The sequence below is a fragment of the Aptenodytes forsteri genome, unplaced genomic scaffold, assembly GCF_000699145.1.
Source record: "Aptenodytes forsteri isolate BGI_AS27 unplaced genomic scaffold, ASM69914v1 Scaffold374, whole genome shotgun sequence".
Classification (NCBI taxonomy): Eukaryota; Metazoa; Chordata; class Aves; order Sphenisciformes; family Spheniscidae; genus Aptenodytes; species Aptenodytes forsteri.
Window position 1 is genome coordinate 996,002 of NW_008795678.1, and position 21,377 is coordinate 1,017,378.

Below are 21,377 nucleotides of genomic sequence, written 5' to 3' on the forward strand. Positions count from 1 at the left end.
AGTCTGTGATGGGATTTTCATATTACTGTACCCTCCGTTTTTGTTGTGAGACATAGACTTTCTCCCTACTAGGTGAAATGTATTACTACAGTACAAAATTGAATTTTTAAAAACAATACGTGAATGTTGCATCAGATTTAGATTCTAATTTTTTTTTTAAACTTCAAGCCAAATCTGTTCCGTGTTTTTCTACACTGGGTCAAAAACTGGCTGGACGGCCGGGCCCAGAGAGTTGTGGTGAATGGAGTTCAATCCAGTTGGCGGCCGGTCACGAGCGGTGTTCCCCAGGGCTCAGTACTGGGGCCGCTTTCCAACCTCAATGATTCTATGATTCTATGATTCTATGGTCCTTTGGCCTTATTGGTTTAACTTTTAGCAACGCTCAGCAGTAAATGTTTCTTGCTGATTTGGATAAGAATTTGGCTGATGCTTGTTATGAGAACCAGGATATTTAAATGGTTACCCATTGTGCAACCTCATAGCCCCACTGAACGGGAGTTACAGAGGCTGTGGAGCCAGACTCTTCGGAGGTGCACAAAAGAACAAGAAGCACCAGTCACGAGTTACAACAAGGGAAATGTGGATTGGAAAGAAGAAGAAAATTCTTCACCGTGAGACTTAAGCACTGAAACTGGGATTGAGAGAGGTTGTGACTTCTTCATCTTCAGAGATTTTCAAACTTGACTGGACAAGGCCCTGGGCAACCTTCTTTGACTTTGAAGTTTGCCCTGCTTTCAGCAGGAAGTTGGACTAGATGACCCCGAGAGATCCCTTCCAATGTAAATTTTTCTGATTCTGTGATTATCCATTTGGGTAAAGCCCATCTGCTCAGAGGGGCTTACATGTGAAAGTATGTAGCTCTGAAATCTTAATTGAGGCCATGTGTACATCTATGTTTTGTTTAAAAAATACGAAATGTTTACCAAAAACGTTATTAAAACAGTGTATTCTGTATAACTGACTTTTTTTACAGCTACCGCTCAGAGAACGTTTTCTTGTAAGCTGAATCAGGCTCTAAAAGTAGTAATACTGGTATTTTTAGAAGATAATTTTAAGTCCTAAAATGTGCGTTAGTTATTTTCTGTCATTTGTAGATCCATTGACGTACTTCAGTGAGAATTAGGTTTGAACTAAAATTTGGTTACTTGCATTAGTGGATTTCTACTAAATCATTAGGAGAAGTTTTGCTGCATGTATTTTAGAAATACTACTTAAAAGTGTATTTTATTCTCTTCTAACACTTCTAAATCTACAATTTTTTTTTTTTCCTTCACAGCTATCTGCATCATATTGGTGCATTTACTGATAAAATACCGACTTCATTTTTTACCAGAGAGTGTGGCTGGGGTTTTTTTTTTTTTTGATTGGGAGAAGGGAAGAAATAAAGGTGCTGGAGTGTATTTTATTCTCTTCTAACACTTCTAAATCTACAATTTTTTTTTTTTCCTTCACAGCTATCTGCATCATATTGGTGCATTTACTGATAAAATACCGACTTCATTTTTTACCAGAGAGTGTGGCTGTTGTTTCTTTAGGTGAGTAACCATGAAATTTTTATATTGAATTTGTGTTAATTCAGGGACTCTCAGTAGTCTGTACTTGGAATTATGCTCTGTTGTGTGTTAACTATCGCTAGAAAGATGCAGCAAACTGGATGCAGTGAAGAAAACAACAAATTCATAGAATTAAATTCATGGAAAAAATCAGAAGATGAGCATGTGTGCAGAGACTGGCCCAGTAAAATGACACATATAGGCGCTATAGGGATGTCACTACCTAAGTACCTTGGCAGCTTCTTCTATTTTTGCATCTGCACTGTAGGACAAGAAACTGCAGCGCTCCTGGCAGTGAGACTCTGGCCTTCCCTTTGAAGTGGTACATGTGTTTGTATGAGTTTTGGTAGAATTATGTCTGTATATGTGATTTTAATTTTTTAGCTGGGGACTGTAATTGTATCCTGAAAACTTGCCTGGACTGCCAGATACTTAACTATCCCTGCAGTACCATGACAAGAGCTCTTCCTATGACTTGAGCGATAAGAATGTCACCCTTAATGAAGATCAAGTGCTTACTTAATTTGAATTAAATTTGGAGTATTCCTAAGGCTGTATTTTTATGTTCAGGTAATTTCATTTATTTGTATGCTGTTGCTCCTGATGTATAAATGTGTAAATGAGGAGGAAATCAGGCCAAATACATTTATTATTTTCTCTACATGCTGTCTAACATAATGTTTAAATGACCTGGTCTAACTAATCCCCGCAACAGTTTTTCAGCTGTCTCTGTAATTTGTTTACAAGAATCTGTGATGTTTGTGCTCCTATTACTAGTGACGCTTTCACTGACAGCCGTTCTAAAAATACAACAAAAAGAGGAAGATGCTTAGCTATGCAATTCTAATGTAGTGTGGAGGAGTGTAATACTTGTTGAGCAGGTAGATTTTTTTGTTTCTCCTGGACTTTGCCTGCTGTACTCTCTGGTACCTTCTTCTCTCATGTTTCTTAACTGTATTTTCACACAATTTCTCAAGGGGAGGCAATAAGCTTTCTGGTGCTTGTCAGTACCTTATGCTTTCTGGGAAACAGGAATCTTCTTGTATCTTGGGTGCTAGATTGAGAAGATCTTAGAGCTGTTACTTAGCAGAAAGAAAAACATTTTCCTGCAGGCGTGACTCCCTGAATTTTTAGATAACTCTATTTGATGCAGACCACATCACATTACTAGCATACTAGAAGGTATTGAAGCTTAAAGAGACATTCACTTGCAAGGCCCTGTTTGAGTTTCGATATTTCTGTGCAGCTGAAAAAAAAATTGACCTGTAAAAAATCTGTCATAGTGCTGGTATGGATTTCCTGGGTATTGCATGCACACCTCATCTTCATAGGAGCAGCATCCATCAGACTTTTGTGCGTTTATGCTTCTGTCTACTGTAGTATGACGTAGAAAGATGAGAGCTGCTGCAGATCATCCTGACTTACTTTGTCATCCCCATAGGAACCATGCAGTGTTTGATTCACTATTGACACACTTCTCTTTCCTTCCCTTCTTCATTATTGCTGTGGACAGGTGTCTTCTGTGGTATGTCTGCCAGTGTCTTGAAAGGTTCCAAAAGGACATTACTATCCCTTCAGTATCCTTGCTCTTTGTACACAAAAATGCAGGTGACAGGTGTTAATTTGGCTTCTAATCAGGTTAGTTACCATTGTTATTAAATAGCTAATCTAAATTAAAGCATAATCCCCAATTTAAAATGCAGCAGTATATTGATTGCTCTTGCTGGCATAGTTCTGGATTTTCTTTACTACCATTCCTTATATTCTGCCCCAAGCCAACTACTGGGCAGTGCTGAGCTGAGGCGTTAGGCGAGCTTGCATCACTGCTCCTGCTGAGCTTTGCAGAGAGCAGCAGAGGCACAGATATCGTTCTCTTTCTGCTTCTTGTTCTTGGCATCTTAGCAGCAGGACAAGGATTTTAGCTGTGCTGGTATGTTCTGTGCTCCTGTCAGTCCCAACAAAAGCTTGTTCATGAAACTGGTAAGTTTTCGTGCTGGGGCTGTCACTGCTACTCGAGATGGGTAAAAAGGAGCAGCATTGCATCTCTTGTATTTTCACATAGAGGGCATATAGGAGACTTGCACAGTTCAGTTTTCGGTGTGAACCACAGCATAGCTGTAGTCTGTCTCCCAAACCAGATGAGATGATACCAGCAAATGCAATTCCACTAAGTCAAGAGAGTGTTACACCCAGTGGCAACCCAGCTAACAGATGTCCTGTGTCGCTTAAGCCTTATTTATTTAGTTTATTGACTCAGTCATATTTAAACTACTGTCAGCTCTGTTGACAGGACACGGCATCTGTATAATCATTGGAATTGCCAGCTAATTGCTGGTCAGTGAACGTCTGTTACTGGTAATGATCTACACAGCTGCAAGAGCACAGCTTGAGTTTCAAGTATTCAGTTTTGCTAGCAGTGCCAGAAGTGAGGTGTGTCCTATTTTGACTTGTAAATTAAGCAAATCTTCTCAGGCAGTTATTGAAGGCTAATAAAAATGGCAGCAGAGAAGATAAGTATGATTTTCATGACTGTTTTTCCTCCCATTGTCTAAGCTGCTGAGAAGCTTCTGTTTTACAATTCCTAAGGCATGTTAGTCTCCTGGTGGACAGGGCGGGAGCGCATTCTCTAAGGCTGGATTTTGATCTTCATCCTTCAAAGTTACTGGAATTTTGTTGGTAAAAATAGTTGCCAGGAAGGTTTTTCTCTTTGATTTGTTACTGAGTTTTAACATGTTCTCAGGAAAAATAAAGGTTGGTTGTAATAAGAAAATTCCTATAAGATTTTCAAAAGAATGAGGCTTAGATCAACTCTTACAGACTTAGCTTTCCAGTTAGCCCCTTGACAAAACTGATCGATCTGATTTAATAGATGGAACCAGCTGAACAAAAACTGCATTCATTAATCTAGTAATAAAAGAAGAGTAGTTTGTAAAGATGTGTTTTAAAAATCTGTCCCACAAAGTTTGATTCTGCTGCTATTAAACACTCTTGGCGATGCATTATTTGTGCCACTCTCTTTCATGACTTTGCTTAGCATAATCTTAGTTTAGTAGTACTGCTGTGTGTAATATGCAGCTAGAAGTAACTTGTGCTATATAAAGGTGTAAGTTGTATGATTCAGGCTCATCCTTTTCCCTTAACCTCTGCTATTGCCTTACATTTATATTGTTGTTCATTTAACTTCTGATGTCATGAAAGGACTTCGTCTGTCCGTGACACTGTTGTTAGGGTCAGCTTGTGATTAGCTCTCCTTCTAAAAACAGAGATTGAGACCAGCCTTTTACTTAAGCTCATAGGATAGGGATGCCCAGCTTGTAGCCCACAGGCTATGGTTGGCCTGCTCACGGGGGTCCAATTTCACAAGTTGTGCTGGAGCCCTTCCACTTCAGCAGAAGTGAGTTAAGGGATTCTCTTTTCTTTTAAATCCCCTCTAAACGTAGTTTTATGTGAGGGCTCTCAATACTAATAAGATACTGAAAGTTTGTTCAGGAAGTACACTTCCTGAAGTCTATGCCTTCAGATGTATAGGCTCTGGTTGTTGTGGTTTGTTTTTTCCCCCCATAAACTTATTGTTAAGTGATACATGTACTGCCTGTACCCACTGAAGACAGTGTTGCTGCTCTGCAAAAATCAGAAATGTTCTGGTCCTTGGCTTCTGACACAGCTTCCATCCCAGAATGGAAAGCCCGACTGTTAGTACTGAGACCTGTGTTTATATGGCATGTGAGTGGCTGTATCTGCATTATATCCTCCTTCAAAGAACAGCAGACCTTTGATGTTCCTTCATTAATGTTTTGCTCTTCCTTTCCATATAAACCATTTCATGGAACAATTATTTCTATCCTCTGGGACCAATGCCTTCACATATTTTTGTATGAAAGAAGGCTTAAGCCTCATGGCTTTGTGTGGATGACACATCCATCAGGAGTAATCCATGTGATGCTCTTTTGATAGCTACAGCATGAGAGAATAAAAACACGAGTTACAGGAAAGCTTACTTTAAGCTTCTCAGCCAGTTTTTACCTTTCATTCAGTGTATTTCAATTCTACATCCCAGTGTTTGACTATGAAGTCTCCATTCTGTAAATAATAAAACACAACTGTGAAGAAACACAGATCTGGAATCTGACTAAAGAAAAATTCCTCATAACTCCTTGAAAGCAATTAATGACAGCTCATGAATTATCTTCATGAGTTCCAGAAGAAATCTTGTTAGTTTGGAGTTTTCTGTCTTATCTGTTTGAAGATGTATAGGAGGAAAGAGCATGATAACGTTTAACCGTTGAGTTTGCAGCACCCTTGATAAAATTCTTTTATACTCAAATTAGTTTTTCTACATGACTTAAAAGATGTGTAATTCATCTGGCAAATAGTTCTGACAGCGTCTCCACCCTGATCAGAATTTGTTACCTGCTTCATTGCCAGTAAGTGCTATGATTTCAATGAGACAAAATTCACTTCTGTGGAGATGACTGATTTCACTTAAGCTGTGCAAATAGCGTTGAAGTGACATGAAGGTTTTACGCTATCACACAGATACCTAAATAACTTCCTGATTCTGTAGCAACAAAGGTGGAATTTTATTTGAATGCAGCTTAGATGAGAAGCGTTTTTGAGTAGTTAAACCTGTTGCCTTTATGAAACAATGAACACAGCACTGTCAATATGCGTGTTCAGGATTTGGATATCCCAAGTGTCAATCTTCTGTGTAGGGAAGCTATGTAATTATGTAACGTATTGGAAACTGCCATATATCGGCCCCAAAACCACTTTGTGTTTTTGTGATTTAGGAATGAAAGACTTGCTGCTTTATGTTTTGCCTTGTTTTCACTTTTGAAACTTTGTTGACTGAGAGTCGATAAACAGTTAATGGAAACAGTGATGTGTTTTGTGACTATTTCAGAATGCTATCTCATTCTCTCCTAGGTATCCTTATGGGAGCTTTTATAAAAATCATAGAGGCTCAAAAGCTGGCCAACTGGAAGGTATATTTGAAGCAATTAATTTTTAATTGTAGAACAATCCTTAAATGTTTAAAATAAGACTTTTTGTAATATTAGTTTCTTTAGATGTAATATCCAAAAACTTACATACATTATACTTGATGCCAAATTTTGGGGTTTTTTTAATAATAATACAACCAATTTGAGGTCCTGATCCTGCTGAGTGTTTTTTACACAATATTTTTTCCCCTGAGTAATCCTTTTTATGGTACGAAATCTGTTCCTATTAGATACATGGTAGAAGGTGGTACTGGGAATCTTTGGGATCAGTTTACAGTAACAAATATAGTAATTCAGTTATTTGTCTGTATTTAGTCCTCTTCCTCCTTTTGGAGTTAATTTTGTAGGTGTTTTCATGGGAAAAAAATGTGTTTTGATAGGTTGTAAAGTCATATGTTTTACCTGAAGATGTTAACATAGATTTCACAGAGGTAAAAAGGAGCACTTCTTCAGAATAGCTGTGCTAAAAGTCATGTTATTTACTTATTTTATTTACTTAAAACTGCAACAAATTGTGGTGCTAAGAACAGACAGTTCAGAAAACAGTCCATTCAGCATGGCATGTTTCTTGGGTGCTCCATTGCTTCTTGTGGAAAGACTGCCGAAACCAGCGTGCCTGAAGCAGCAGCATTTTTCATGCTGGCTGAGACATGATTTGAGCTTTATTTCCAGCAGAAAATACAGGCAAAGCTTCCATGCAGAAGGTTGTCCTTGTCCTAGTGCTCGGAGCTTTACAGACTTAGATATTAGGAAGAAAACATTAACAGTGATGGCAACCAAACATTGGAACATGTGACCAGAGAGATTGTGGGAATCTCCATCCACAAAGATACTCAAAGCTTGGCTGGATAAAGCCTTGAGTGGCTGAAGTTGCTCTGAGTTGGCCCTGCTTTAAGCAGGGGCTTGGATCAGACACCTCCAGAGATGCCCTCCAACCGGAATTAGTGTGTGATTCTGTGAGGTCTTATCTGTGCATGTGTGGAGTTACAGAGGCTTCCCCAGGGAGGGAGAATCCTGGCAGAAGTTATTTCCAAGAGGTGAAGTCTACAGTGAAGCAAGGATTTTGCCTGTTACAGTTTATCCACATCATCAAAGCAATGAACTCTTCACTATTCCTGCTTTAATTTCAAACCTTGCAGTATTTAAATTGTGATTTTTTTGTTTCATAGGATCAAACAGTTTATTAGGATTAGATCAGTGAACTGATTGAAATCACAGTGATTTGAATCACCAGTTTTAAACAGGATTTATATTAGCAAGCTGAAAATCTTGGTCTGAGTAGTGAATTTTAATCCTAGCTTGCAGCTTAATATTTCTTGGCAGTTATTTCCCAAAAGAAAGATTTCCCTTCCCCCCCCCCCCCCCCCTTTTTAATTACATATTATACTACTTCTTTGTCAACTAACTACACTAATTCTGTGTACATTCATTTAAGCAATTACATAGTTCAAGAGTCATGTTGTGATATTTCATTTTTACATATTTACTTATTAGAAACAGGGAATGGTGCACTACTTAGTGTTTGTTCATTCCTGATTTGTGTCAACTGGATTTGACTTAAAATTGAAAGTCAGTTAAACAGCCACAAAATCAACATTTTAAAATAGCTTCTTATTGGTTAAATAAAATAATCTGAAGATGATCACATATGTAGGAAGAGAAAAGAAAGCTTAAAGTATGCTCTGATTTGAGCACTGATGCTATAAACACAGGAAATATTGATCATAGCTAGTGAATTACGTAGTTCATTTCTGGTAAGCGTTGGTCAAATCTTGGGAAGGCACTGGGGATACTGCATCCAGTTGCTTACATTATCAGCTAAGGTAAAGGGTCACAAATACCACATTATTATGTGCTTATTTAAGTTACTTTCACTGTATTAAAGCTTAGGTTTTAACATTTGCTGTCATAATTTCAGATGTAAAATGTTCTAATCAATAATTATTATGTACTTTATAAAATGGCTTTAAATGGTTTTAAATTTACTAGAGAATTTTTGTTTTTCTGATGGGGGAAAAAAAATAGAATATTTAACTGCAGGCTATATGCGTGTACAGAGCAAATCTTGGATCATATCCCTGCCCTAAGAACTTTGTAATGTAATTTCTTGCAATTGTGCCTTAATAAGTCTTCAGGGGACCTTGTACTTGCTGGTGACTCTTGCTGGCTAGCATGGCTGATAATTACGGTCCTCATGTTTTATTTTTCTGGTCTCTGTTTCAATGCAGCACAAATGCAGTCCTTCCTTTTCATTATTTCTCGCCTCCTTGTCCAGCTCTGCTTTCAGGGGCTTTTAAACAGTGTAATTAATTAGGTATGCGGGTTTTTTGTTCTAGCGCAGTTACTGCATTGACAGAAACTAGGTAGTGTTAGCCATTGATACACGGAATTGTGCATGCAGAATAACGGACTAGAGCATTTCAGTATAAAGGATGAGGTTTATTTTCTAAGTCCCCCAAATCCTTTAAGATGATTATCACTGGTACAGACAGGAATGAGGCTTTAAAGAGATGAGTACTTCTTTTTTGAAAGCTGGTGTTTTAGCAGAACAGTCAGTCAGCTGTTTAACCTGGATTTAAACAAATTAATTGTTGCTCACAAAGGTGACAAGTTCTGCTGTATTCAGAACTGTGGGGACCAGGAGGGAGCCTGGTGGGTAAAGAGAGAGAGAGGCACATTCAGCTGTGATTAATTTGCCTTCTGTGCTTAGTCTGCCAGCAGAAAAAACAGGGTGCCAGTTTGGGGGTACAACTCCATAAAGCAGTGTTAGCCAAGTGATGAGATAGCTGGCAAAGGGTAGGGTCACCAAAAAATAACATCTTACTTCACGGTAGGTTTCATTTATATCACTCTGATGGTAAAAAGGAGCCATCAGAATAGTACCATTAAATTACAGGCATAAATCACATTTGCCAAGAAGAATCAAGCCTCAGACTCTTAACGGTGGTGTATGTCTTGAGCCTGTTCACTTGCAAGTGTACTAAGATGATGATCTGATTTCTTCTTGTCAGGTGATGAGTTTTCTAGTGAAACTGTACTTGGTCACAGTTAACCTAGATTATATTCGAACCAGTGGCCAAGAGGTTACCGTTCCTTGACAGTCCTTACAGATTTTGAGACTCTGAGATAAAATGGGAATACTTTTTGTGGAAACAGAAAGACTTTTCCTTTGCCATAAATAATCTGATTTCTGTGCAGCTCATTTGGAGACAGTAATTTAAAATAAGTAACGCCTAGATTTCTATCACTGGATTAAAAAAAAAAACACAACCAATAGAAGTAGCAGCCCGAGTAGTTTACTATTCTTCAGTCTTTTATTTTGGGATAAGAAGGGAGAAAGATTAATGCCATTTTCATTTTCCAACTTTTTTTTTTTTTTTAATTTCCCTTTTGAAAGATTTGATGTTATTTCAATAATTATGCTATCCTTGAAATTATACTTCATTTTTGTTTTGCAGGAAGAAGAAATGTTTCGTCCAAATATGTTTTTTCTGCTTTTGCTTCCACCTATTATATTTGAATCTGGATATTCATTGCACAAGGTTAGCCCCTGCCAGACACTCATTTTACATGTTGAGGTTTTGTTTGGAACACATTCTGCTTTTAGTTATCTTCATGAAGTTTAGAATAATTGCATTAAATTCCATCATATTAATCATCAGGGAATTGAGAATGCAAAATTTAAGCCTCTTCAACGCAGAATGCAGGGAATGTAGCTTGTTACTGTTAACTGAATGTTGGCAAGGTGTTAGGTACTGCTCAGAGGTTGTTTTCCTTCATTGGAGGGATTTCTTACCTCACCAGAGCTGTACAAGAGCTGATGTGGAAGAGGCAAAATGGGAAGGAGGAGGATCAGAAGTGGGAAAGGTGGGGCCACTCCATAGCTAAAGAAGAGGAAAATGTTCACAAGGGTTTTCACCCTTTGCCTGGGAGCCTGTGTTTCTGTGGACATTTCTTACAGTGCTAGGCCTAGCTGAAGTGGTTCTGGTCCTCCCTGTGTGCTGCCTTTCTACTTGAGCTGTGCTGCAGGAGAGGGAGTGAGCAGTGGGCGATAGTAGTATCATGAATTGGTACCCACACTGAAGATTTTTTCATACAAAATCACAACCTAAGAAATGGACTAGCAACTGGGAAGTTTACAAGCCTTTTTCACATGCCCTGTCTCCAATAGATGGATTAATTTACAGTTCTGTCAGGTGGGGAATGTATCAAAGCGCTGGTGAATATCCAGCTGTTTGTCTGAGGATTGGTTTGTTGTTAGGGTACCAGACTGACATCCTGTCCCAGCTATCAGAGGGTTTGCTGTTGTCCTCAAGAGAGCATGCTCTTTAGGCAGATGATGTGGATGTATGTCCTGGGATACCTGGAACCAAACAAATAAAGCTTTATTATCGGAAACCCAGTTGTGAATCAGAATCTAATTTAGATGCAAACCCAAACATGAGTTTTCCCTGAGATCATTTTCACTGATTTACTTACTTTATTATTGTGTTCCAGGGTAATTTTTTTCAGAACATCGGTTCCATCACTCTGTTTTCGGTATTTGGCACTGCAATATCAGCTTTCATTGTAGGTGGAGGAATTTATTTCCTGGGCCAGGTAAGAGTAACTGCTTTGAAGCACTTAAGTTTATCCAGCTTGCTCTTTGAAAGTCCATTTTTCAAGAGCAGACAAACACAGCGAAAGTGAATTCCTGGGTCACAAAGTCCAGTTCTCTGCTATCACAGAGGCAATGTTGTATAACCCCTTCCATAGATACAGCATGCTCCATGTTAAAAGCGATTAAGACTTGAGTTGAGTTTTACTTTTTTTTTTTACTTACTCAATCTTTCTATCGGAAGACTGTTCCAAAACCTGTATCCTCTAGAGCCATCTTCTAATTTCCAGTATTAAACTTATTTGTTCTTCTGTCAATAACTTTTTTCACTTCTCTGCTTTGGTGTTTCCCCATTGATTAGATATAGACATAGATAATTATATTTTCTCTCAGACTTAATTCTGGTAGGCCAAACAATCCATACGTTCCTCTTTGCCTCTCAGATTTCCATTCCTTTGAATGCCTTAGTTACTCTACTTACCTGTGTCTGTTCCAGTTTCATCTGGTCTTCCCTGATTTCGGGTGACCAGAATTGTAGCAGTAGATCGCTGTTGGAGGGCAGTGTTAGACTGGGTAACATCACTACTGTGATTTTTTTCATCATAACAAGCTTAGGATTTGATGAATAGTTTCGTTTTTAAAAACAGCAGAAAAACACAGTTGATTGTGATTTTTTTTTTTTTTTTTTTTTTTTGTTTTACCTATTCTTTCAGGCTGATGTAATTTATAAACTCAACATGACAGACAGGTAAGCTCTTGGGGAAATGGCATAGTATATGAAATAAAGCATTCTTCAAGATAACTGTATATGGGAAATGCACTGTAGTTGGCCAGCTCTTCTGGTTATTGTTTAGATTGCTTAGATTCAACATGGTGTATGAAACTAAAAAATAGATTGAACACTTCTAAACCCTATTTATTACACCCTTATTTCCAAATAGTATTCTGTGCTCAGTGATTTTTCTAGACGAGAAAGATACTGGGTTTTTTAACGAACCTTTAAACTTAAAATATGTAAACTTCGATTAGTTGCTATTATTAATATATATGATAAGGGCGTAACTTCCTCGTCCAAATCTTCTCTTAAAAGACAGAATGAGTTTTTCAGTATCGATAATGTAGATTTTTCAAGAACTTGGCAAAGGATCTGGTCAGTTTTTTAGGACTGCACCATCCTACCATTAAATAAAGTTCATCCCTGCTTTATTTGGGATTTTTGTTTGTTTCTTGTATAGCCAATACAGCAGTTTTCTGTTAAAATCCATAAATAAATTGGGTGGCAAGCAAGAAACATAACAAGTAACACATGCGTGAACAGCAAAAATCTTCCTTACTTGGTTCCAGTGTTTGACTTTACACAGCTGAGCAGTCCCATTGCTTCTGTATTGTCTACCTTTGGATTCCAAAGTAATGAGGTTTTAGCAGTTCCCTTTAAATGTTCCTCTCTAGTACTCCTGAACAGGAACGTTACGCATGTACGATACATGGTTTGGGCTGTGTCTGTAAAGTTGTTTGGTTTCCCATTCCTCTGATTTTTTTCTTACTTAGTTGGAGTAAGACATTGATACTGTTGTTGAGAGCTGGGAGATAGGTATTTCTCCAACATCTCTTCCAGCTGGACAGCAACTTTTCTCTTTGGTATATCGGTAAATGAAAAACAAACTTCCCTTTTGTTACTTCGAGTTCTTATGAATGGGAAGAGAGCATAACTTTTCACTGTGTAGAAACTATAACATGTAACGTCTTTGTTACTAGTTGTTCATATAAGTTTACTAGGTACATATTTTTCTTTCATCTAGTTTTCTTTATTGTTTTGTGTTCTCCCAGTTTTGCTTTCGGTTCTTTAATATCTGCGGTTGACCCTGTGGCTACTATTGCCATTTTCAATGCCCTCAATGTGGATCCTGTACTTAATATGTTGGTTTTTGGAGAAAGCATTCTCAATGATGCAGTCTCTATTGTCTTGACCAAGTAAGTGCATTTGAATTACACGTTGAGTATGGAAACAGCAACCACATTATTTTCTGTTAATTAGTTATTCAGATATACAGTAATTCTTCCATCTCCATTTGGAACAAATCATGTATTTCTGGTGTAAAGCTGAATTTTGTATGATCCTTCTTTGTTAAAAGCAATCCATAACATAAACTGTGTAGGCAGAAACAGTAAATGGATTTCTTATTACCACTACCTCAGTGCCTCATCTCATTGACCCCAGATAATTGATTGCTTTCTAAATCCATACATTTACTAGCTGTCTTCCTATCTGAGGGTCCTGATAACAGAAAACCAACAGTGTCCTTTCAGGCTTGCACAAAAATATTTACCTTGCCAAATACACAGCTGTGTCTCCTGTATCATTGGCTCATACCCAGAGTCACACTTCAGTTGGGAGGGGTGGGGAGGATACATCAACATCCATGCAATAGTTTTATATTTGTATTGGGGCTATCACAGGGAAGAAGAACATCCAATATCCTTTTCCTTTGCCCATGACAATTCTTTGGGGCGGAAAGAGTAAAAAAAAATACAGATATATCTTTGTGTTATTGCTGAAGTCAATGGATGTGACTATGAATGTATAGAAGGAGTAGATATACTAAGAAGGTAGTGAAGTTAGAGTCATTTTTCAATGAATTAATTGCTTTTAATATAGTCGTGGTTCTTTTATGGAAGACCATGAACACTAACAGCAGTCAAATGGAACACTAGTTAGAATCCATGTCTTCTTTGCATGGAATTCTATGAAATACATTCCTGAAATTCAGAGAGATTTCTCCCCTTTCCTCCTAAGAGCCTCTTTGTTTTTTTTCAGTGACCTTCTTGTCTCTCATCCACACCTAAATATTTGATGAGAGGTCTTCCTGTTCATTTGTTCTTCTCTGAGGATCACATGATCCGTCTTTTCTTTTTCATGCCCTGAGTTTTTACCACTGCAAAATGTGTTTTCTTTTCCTTTTCAAAGTTTGAAAATTGTTTTGTAATACTGGGCATTATCATAGCCTATTTATGCCATTCTGGGGATTCTTCAGAAGAGCAATGCTGGATTTCCAGATTTTTAGCAGAATTAGGTTTCCCTTTGGGGATTACACTAAGACTTGATATAACATCTTTTGACATTCCTCTTGTTATATATATCACAGTAAAAGCCTTTTAAGAGTGGTAGCAACAAAGAAATGGAAATCTTTTTTGTTGTTGTTCTCAAAGGATGTTTGGTATTTTTGGATCCAGGCTTAGCATTTATAACCATTTCTTTTTATTTATTTTTTAATTATATCTAGCACAGCAGAAGGTTTGACAAGAGAAAATATGTCAGATGTAAGTGGATGGCAAACCTTTCTACAGGCACTGGGATACTTTCTTAAGATGTTCTTTGGCTCTGCAGCGCTTGGCACGCTTACTGGTCTTATTTCTGCATTAATATCCTTTTTTAATTTTGGTGATACACATGTATAAATTGGTGAACTTCAACATTCTAATAGTATTTTTCTTTCGCATCTTCTCCAGCATTTCTTAGGGGATATTTCTTACTAGACATTATTTTGCTGGCTGAGGATTTTCTCATGCTCATTTTGTTTTTATGTTAGTGTGCATGGGTGTGTATTAAAAAGTTGCATCAAATTTTTATGAACATAATTAAGGTCTGAAATGCTGTATAGTAGCTTATATTACGTGCATTGGAGTGTTATAAAATATGGTAATTGTTTTGTAAATTCAAAATACATTAATTCCATTTCAATATTGATCCACTTTACAAGCATACGGCTCCTTTTTTTACATACATAAAACAGTTAATTAAAAAGAAAAAAAAGCTGTTTTTCTCAAGGGCTTTTGAGTCAGACCAGCTCATTTGTCCCTATGTATCATATTCAGACAGCTGAATACAGATACTGTTCTATTTGGATTTATGCTGAGTTATATTTTGCCTCTTCCACTTCCATGAATTGGTTGCTAAACAACCCAGAAGCTTCTCTGCTGAGATAAGGAAGGGTGTTTGTTGTAAGTCAGACACCATTGTTACTTTTCAGAGCTTGTTTAATGTTAACACTGACTTCACTGTAGGTAATCTTTTGTGCTAGGCTTGTACAACAGTTATTCACGTCATCTGGGACATACTGCTAAGCACTTTGTAAATAACACGAAAGGAGTGTTTGATTAAATAAAGACATATTTCCTCTCTTGGTTCATTAGCCTGATTCCATGAACTTTTAAATTATTCCATACATGACAACAAAAGAGGGAGACAGATGTTCAACACTTCTTTCACTGGTATCTAAATGATACTAAGACAGAGAGAAAAGCAGCTTATTTGACCTATTACAGTTATTTGTGCCTCAAAGTATTGGATTTACCGTAAGCATGCAAAATTTCAGTGCAGCAAAGGACATCTCTTATTAGTTGCCAGCAGATAAATATAGTTGAAGGTTGTTGCTGGTTCGTGGCCCAGGAGGAATGTGAACTTCCACATCACAGGCATCTAATCCTCTGAATTTTAACAAAGATGGTAGGTGGAGTATTTTAAGCGTTAAGGCAAGGATGTGATTGAAGGAATATTCCTCACCGTTAATATTAGTGCAAATCTGTCATATCCATTTGAAAGTAACTAGAAGTCTAGTGACTGAACAGAGGAGATTGCCTGCATGCTTAGTGTGGCAAATAATGATGTCTGAGGCAAAATCTATTTGTACTTGGCAGCTGTGCTGCAGAACCGTGCATGAGATGCAAAGCAGAAGTTGCAGCCCTTGACAAATGTCCACGTTTATGACTGCAAATGTAAAGTGAGTTTTAAATATCTTGAGTATCAAAAGGACATTATTTTTGTTAAAACATAAATGAGAGCTATCTTTTAATTGCTGTTTCATAGCTCTCCCCTATTTTTAGAAAAACCTTTAATGATTCTCTCTGGATTTTCTGCAATAGTTTTGGAGTAGAGATTTCAAAGACTGAACGTGTAGGGAAATGGCCCTTCTAGATGCAAACAGTTTGGCATGTTGTTATCAGTATTGTATAGGTACATCAGCAGCAGATCTTTTCTCTCTCTAGGTCTGTCCATTCTGATAGACTTCTACCAGCAGTAGCTTCTATAAGAAACACTCCTCCTAAGAAATTATTAATCTTTCCATACTTGAGTCAGAAGCCAATGTGTAGACTTTATTAGCTATTCAGTAGACAAATACATTAAGCATAATTACTGTTTTGTAATGGAATGACACAGATTTAAATTTTTCTTTGAATTTTTATTCACTTTTTCCATAACGTTTTCATGTGTACGTGCTAAAGCACATTGATTTAAGGAAGACACCCTCCCTAGAGTTTGGGATGATGATTATCTTCGCTTACCTTCCTTATGGACTTGCAGAAGGTATCTCACTCTCAGGTGAGTAGCAAAATGAGTATGTGCAAGTTTCTTTGATAAATTTAGGGAGCTGGTATTATTTGTGTCTAAAAGGGCCCCTGTTTTTTTACGTGTTTTCTCATTTAACCTGTGCTCGCTCTTTTAACTTTGACTTACTCTAAAGAAACACTTATTCTCTACTTCATGTTATAAAAGTATAGAAAAGGTAGTTGCAGTTTTCACAAGCATTAGTTAGCCAACGTAAATACTAGTATTCTCCCCAGTTACCTCTGCCTAACACAGAATTAAAATTTCAGCTGCACGCTGTAGATCTCAGCCACGTCGGCTAACTTAGATAATGTCCAGCCTACTACCCTGTAGCTGCTTTTCTGCCTGTCCTTCAGTGCCATTGGGGAAATCAGCTGAGACCACTGAGTGTTGTGTGTATCTCTGAATACTTGGTAGAAGTTTTGCTGAAGGCCACAAGAAGAAGCTTACAGGTGAACTTCTTCCATCATTCTGTAGAATCAAGTACAAAGACAGGGTCCAGTTCTGCTGGATGCCCAATGTCTCTGACCTTTGCTGATTTAGTGGTTTTTTAAGGCAATCAGCTTCCTGTCTCATTTCTCAAAGGGAAGTGGGAAGGGGTGCAACAGTTAGCATAATTCAAATAGCTAGGGAATCTGCTTGGGTCTTTTTTTTTTTCTTTTTTTCGTGTTTGTTTTTTTTTTTTTTTAAGTGCATTAAAAGATTCTTTTTTTTTTTTTCTTTTTTTCTTGTTTGTTTGTTTTTTTTTTTTTTTAAGTGCATTAAAAGATGTATTTGCTCTACCACTTGGACTATATAGGAATGTTACAAGTTTGTGAGGAGTAGTAGCAGGACTAGATTTCTTGTAAATGAGCTGCAGGTATGAAATCAGACTTTCTGAAAATGTACATGTGAGCTAATGTGAATATTTTGGAATGGATCTGTAGCAGTGTATATCAGCATACCTTCACTGATGTCAGCGGAGTTGTATTTTTTTTTTATATGCATGAAGATGTGGCCTGTAATCATGGTAGTTACACAATCAAGATGTATAATCCTAATGTGATGTCAGTGGAGTTGTATTTTTTTTATATGCATGAGATGTGGCCTGTAATCATGGTAGTTACACAATCAAGATGTATAATCCTAATGCAAACGTTCCATTCTGCCCACTTGTATCCAGAACTACTCTGTATGTGTGTATAGGCCAACACATATGTAGGGGAATGAAATTATATGAAACCTGAGCAAGCAGTTTGATATGTTAAAATATTTGTATTGCTGTAAAAACAAGTTTTGCCTTGTGAGAAGATTATTCTGGAGGGCCTCAGCATGTGGCCTTTTCTATTTCTAATTTGTATTGCTTATTAATATAAAATATTACAGAATTACAGCACCATTGCATTACATAACCAACACATCTGTATGTTGGTATACAATGAAAAAGAATTTACAGTAAGATTCCTAGTTAGTTACTCTCAGGATGAAAGAGGTTCTTTGTCATTTTATTTGTAAAGACAACCTCTCTGATTTGCTCAAGTGCCTTCAAGAATGACTTATCAAGAAATAGAAACTTTGAATGACCTTAGTCAGGTCACCTCTTGTGTTTCTAACAAAGGATTCTTTTGACTGTACCTCAGCTATTCTAATCCTTGCATGTGTGTTCATCTGGGCCACTCCTAGATACGTATCTCCAGCCAAATACTTCTAGTCTTTTAAACTTCCCTTGTTTTGGGCAAAGCAGGCATACTCCCACACGTCATTCTGTCCTCTCGAGATCTGCATTGCAATTGATTTCTTCCGGGTTATATTGTCAGTTTTGGTCAGTTATTTCCTCACAAGGAGTACTGTGGTTGTTGTTCAAGTGGACTGCTAAATTTTTCCACAATCCTAACCATCATCTCAAATGACATCCTTTGCAGGTGTAAGTCTATGTGGCAGTCGTGGAAATGCTTAAAATTTCCTTTAAGATACCCAGCTCCTTATGAACAGTGAACAACAGGCAGCGTCTGTGATATGTCTTGAGCAGTTTGCAAAATAAGTTGAAATTCAGATTCTTTCCATAAATAACTAAGAGCTGGGAAGCAAGGTAGATGGAAAAAATCCCTAACACAAATCAAAGATTTGTGAAATACAGTGAAATCTGAGGTAGCTGTTCTGGCCTGTGATATCAGTTGCTGTACCTCTGTCCAAGCTGTGCATATCATTAGGGCAACTGAACTCTATAATGGAAAATTTGGTGGCTTTTCCCATAGTTGATAGCTGAGATTAATCTCTGTAGTAACTTACAGCAGATGGTTTAGTGACCCTTTCTGCTGGAGGCCAGGGACGTTCTGCACAGTAGCACTCCTTGCAGGCCCTACGTATCAGGCTGTACCTTCCTTATGGTTGGACTCGGTGATCTTAACAGTCTTTTCCAACCTAAATGATTCTGTGATTCCTACAAAGGTAATTTTTGCCCTGAATTCTCAAGTCTCAATAGTTTTTCTGATTCTCAGATTGATAGAAAATTGGGGGTACACCTGTGTGTGCTGTTCGTTCTTAATTTTTTATGGTATTAGATGTGGTGCACCATACTGGAGCGGATTCACACCCATGCCCTGTTGGTCTCATTCTACTTCTGGTGGAGTGATTGGGGCCTGGCTGATCAGCAGGTAGGAAAGAAGGACACACTTTCTGGGAGAACTGAATCATAGAGTTCTCTAGCCCTGCTATTCTCAAATTGTTTTTCTTCTTTTGATCTCACCTCTCTACCGGTTAGGAGAGTGAAAAGCAGAAAAAACACTCAAGAATTCGCTTTTTATTTCCCTCACTTTTATGGGAAGATGTGACATAACAGGGATTTATTCTAGCTTGCAAGTGACCTGTACTGACCTCCTGGTATTTAATATGACCAGTGGAATGAGACCAGTATGAATAACAATGGTAATAGAAACCCCAGTTATTGCTTCATAAGCTTTTGTGTTAGTAAGGGCTATAAACACAAATATTTGCAGAGCGCAAGCTATTCTTCCGTTGACTGCCACATTTTTATCTACAGGTATCATGGCAATCCTCTTCTCTGGCATCGTGATGTCTCACTATACACATCATAACTTGTCCCCGGTTACACAGATTTTAATGCAGCAGACACTGAGAACTGTTGCTTTCATGTGTGGTAGGTGCTACCTATTATAAATATCTAATATTAATATTTTAAAATTTTATTTGCCTGAAATGGTGATTCTGATGGGAGCAGTGGAGGTGTGAATTTTCTTCTAGCTGTTTGTATGTCAGTGTACATGTCTTTAAGAGAAAAATTCCTAATAGTGGGGGCTGGAAGGCAGTCAAGTCACCTTTCCTGCCATACTGGATAAAACATACAGTAAATCTCTCTCTCCCATCCTGCAGGCTCCTGCTAAGATTTGCCACAAGATTGATAACCGAATAGAGATCTCTGACTCCTATATTCCTCTGGTCTATTTTTAGTTTTAGGAGATGGGTTTTTAGCAGTATTTTTTAAAATGGTTTTGGATATAAAAAGCTACTTGCAAAAACAATAGCTTCACAAATTGAAAAGTACATTATTTTATGTACTGTATGTAGTAACTTATAATAAGAGTAGAAAAGGTTTTATAGAATTATTTATTTAAGATGATGTGATTTCTTTTTCAGAAACGTGTGTTTTTGCATTTCTTGGCCTGTCAATTTTTAGTTTTCCTCACAAGTTTGAAATGTCCTTTGTCATCTGGTGCATAGTAGGTATTTACTTTCTTACGTACTTGTTTAGATGCTTTTTTGGTATTGGGGAGGGGGGAAACACCCTACAGTTAAAGTATTTTAGAACAGTTGTTACGTTTTACAGGTTTTTATGAAAATACTTTTATATTTTGATATATTGCACAAAGTTAACTCTCACTAATAGCATGGAATTGTTCTTGTTCTCAGCACTTTTGTGTACAAATACATCAGTCTTCTTTAAGGAAATACATCAGTCGTCTTTAAGGAATTCCAGTTTGCTGCTATTTTGAAGCCCTTCTGTATAAGATTATTAAAAACAAGGAAAAGAACCTTGCTTGTTTTGACCCTATTAGATTTAGTAAAGTAAAAGAAATCTCAAAAGATGTTGAGATTATTATACATGCCACTTTATTCCACAAGATATTTTACCAGAAAACAATCCTCAGTTTTTACGTATCTTTAGCTTCATATGAATGATTTGTGTGGATGGGCAGTTCATAGAAACTACAGGGCAAACTGGCAAACTAGTACCAAACTCTGCTCCATTTCATCTCTCCAGGACTACAGCTTTTGAGTCTTTCTCTCTCATATATCGTTGCAGTTTGTTTACATAAACCAATTTAGTCCATACATCGCTTCTTCACTCTGAGCTCACCTTCTTCAGAGGAAATCCCTACTCGAACCTTCTCCAATGTGTATTCGTTCTCTGACTCCATTCTTAAGTCGTCTTTTTCCATTCTGTATTTCAGTGTAGCTTTATGTAGTGGCACTTTGAATTATGTTTCACGTGGGGATTACCTACATCTATTGCTATTATAATTGTTTAATGTAGACATGAGAAGTATGTTGTCTTTTGCAGAGTCAAAAGAGAGAAATGTGAATCCAGTCGCATACAGCAATGTATACTAGCACATTTTAGCCCACGGTTCAAGGGAAGAATTGTTATCTACAATTTACAGATAGTGGTATCAGCATGGGGAACTGCTCTCCCTGCATTATACCCGACTTCCTTATCTAAGATATATCTAAGTTGTAACACTTCTTTCTATGTAGCATTGCCCTCACAGGCGTAATGCAAATTGCGTTATTTTGAGGTGATTCATAAAGGAAAACAGCACGGCCCTTCAAGGATCCTGCTGACT

At 37.5% G+C, this 21,377-nt stretch overlaps 1 protein-coding gene across 2 annotated transcripts in view; it reads left to right on the forward strand.

Annotated features, from left to right (window-relative positions):
• SLC9A8 (solute carrier family 9 member A8) overlaps window positions 1-21,377 on the forward strand; it is a 32,214-nt gene that overhangs the window by 5,281 nt on the left and 5,556 nt on the right. Inside the window, exons 2-11 of one of the 2 annotated variants that reach the window (XM_019472967.1) lie at window positions 1,455-1,535; window positions 6,480-6,538; window positions 10,015-10,098; window positions 11,054-11,155; window positions 11,867-11,901; window positions 12,981-13,124; window positions 14,435-14,573; window positions 16,425-16,530; window positions 19,556-19,672; window positions 20,170-20,252. In XM_019472967.1, coding sequence (XP_019328512.1) covers window positions 1,455-1,535; window positions 6,480-6,538; window positions 10,015-10,098; window positions 11,054-11,155; window positions 11,867-11,901; window positions 12,981-13,124; window positions 14,435-14,573; window positions 16,425-16,530; window positions 19,556-19,672; window positions 20,170-20,252 — 950 coding nt within the window. Of the gene's footprint in view, window positions 1-1,454; window positions 1,536-3,157; window positions 3,192-6,479; window positions 6,539-10,014; window positions 10,099-11,053; window positions 11,156-11,866; window positions 11,902-12,980; window positions 13,125-14,434; window positions 14,574-16,424; window positions 16,531-19,555; window positions 19,673-20,169; window positions 20,253-21,377 lie in introns of those variants that run through there. The other variant, XM_019472968.1, reaches the window with a different exon arrangement.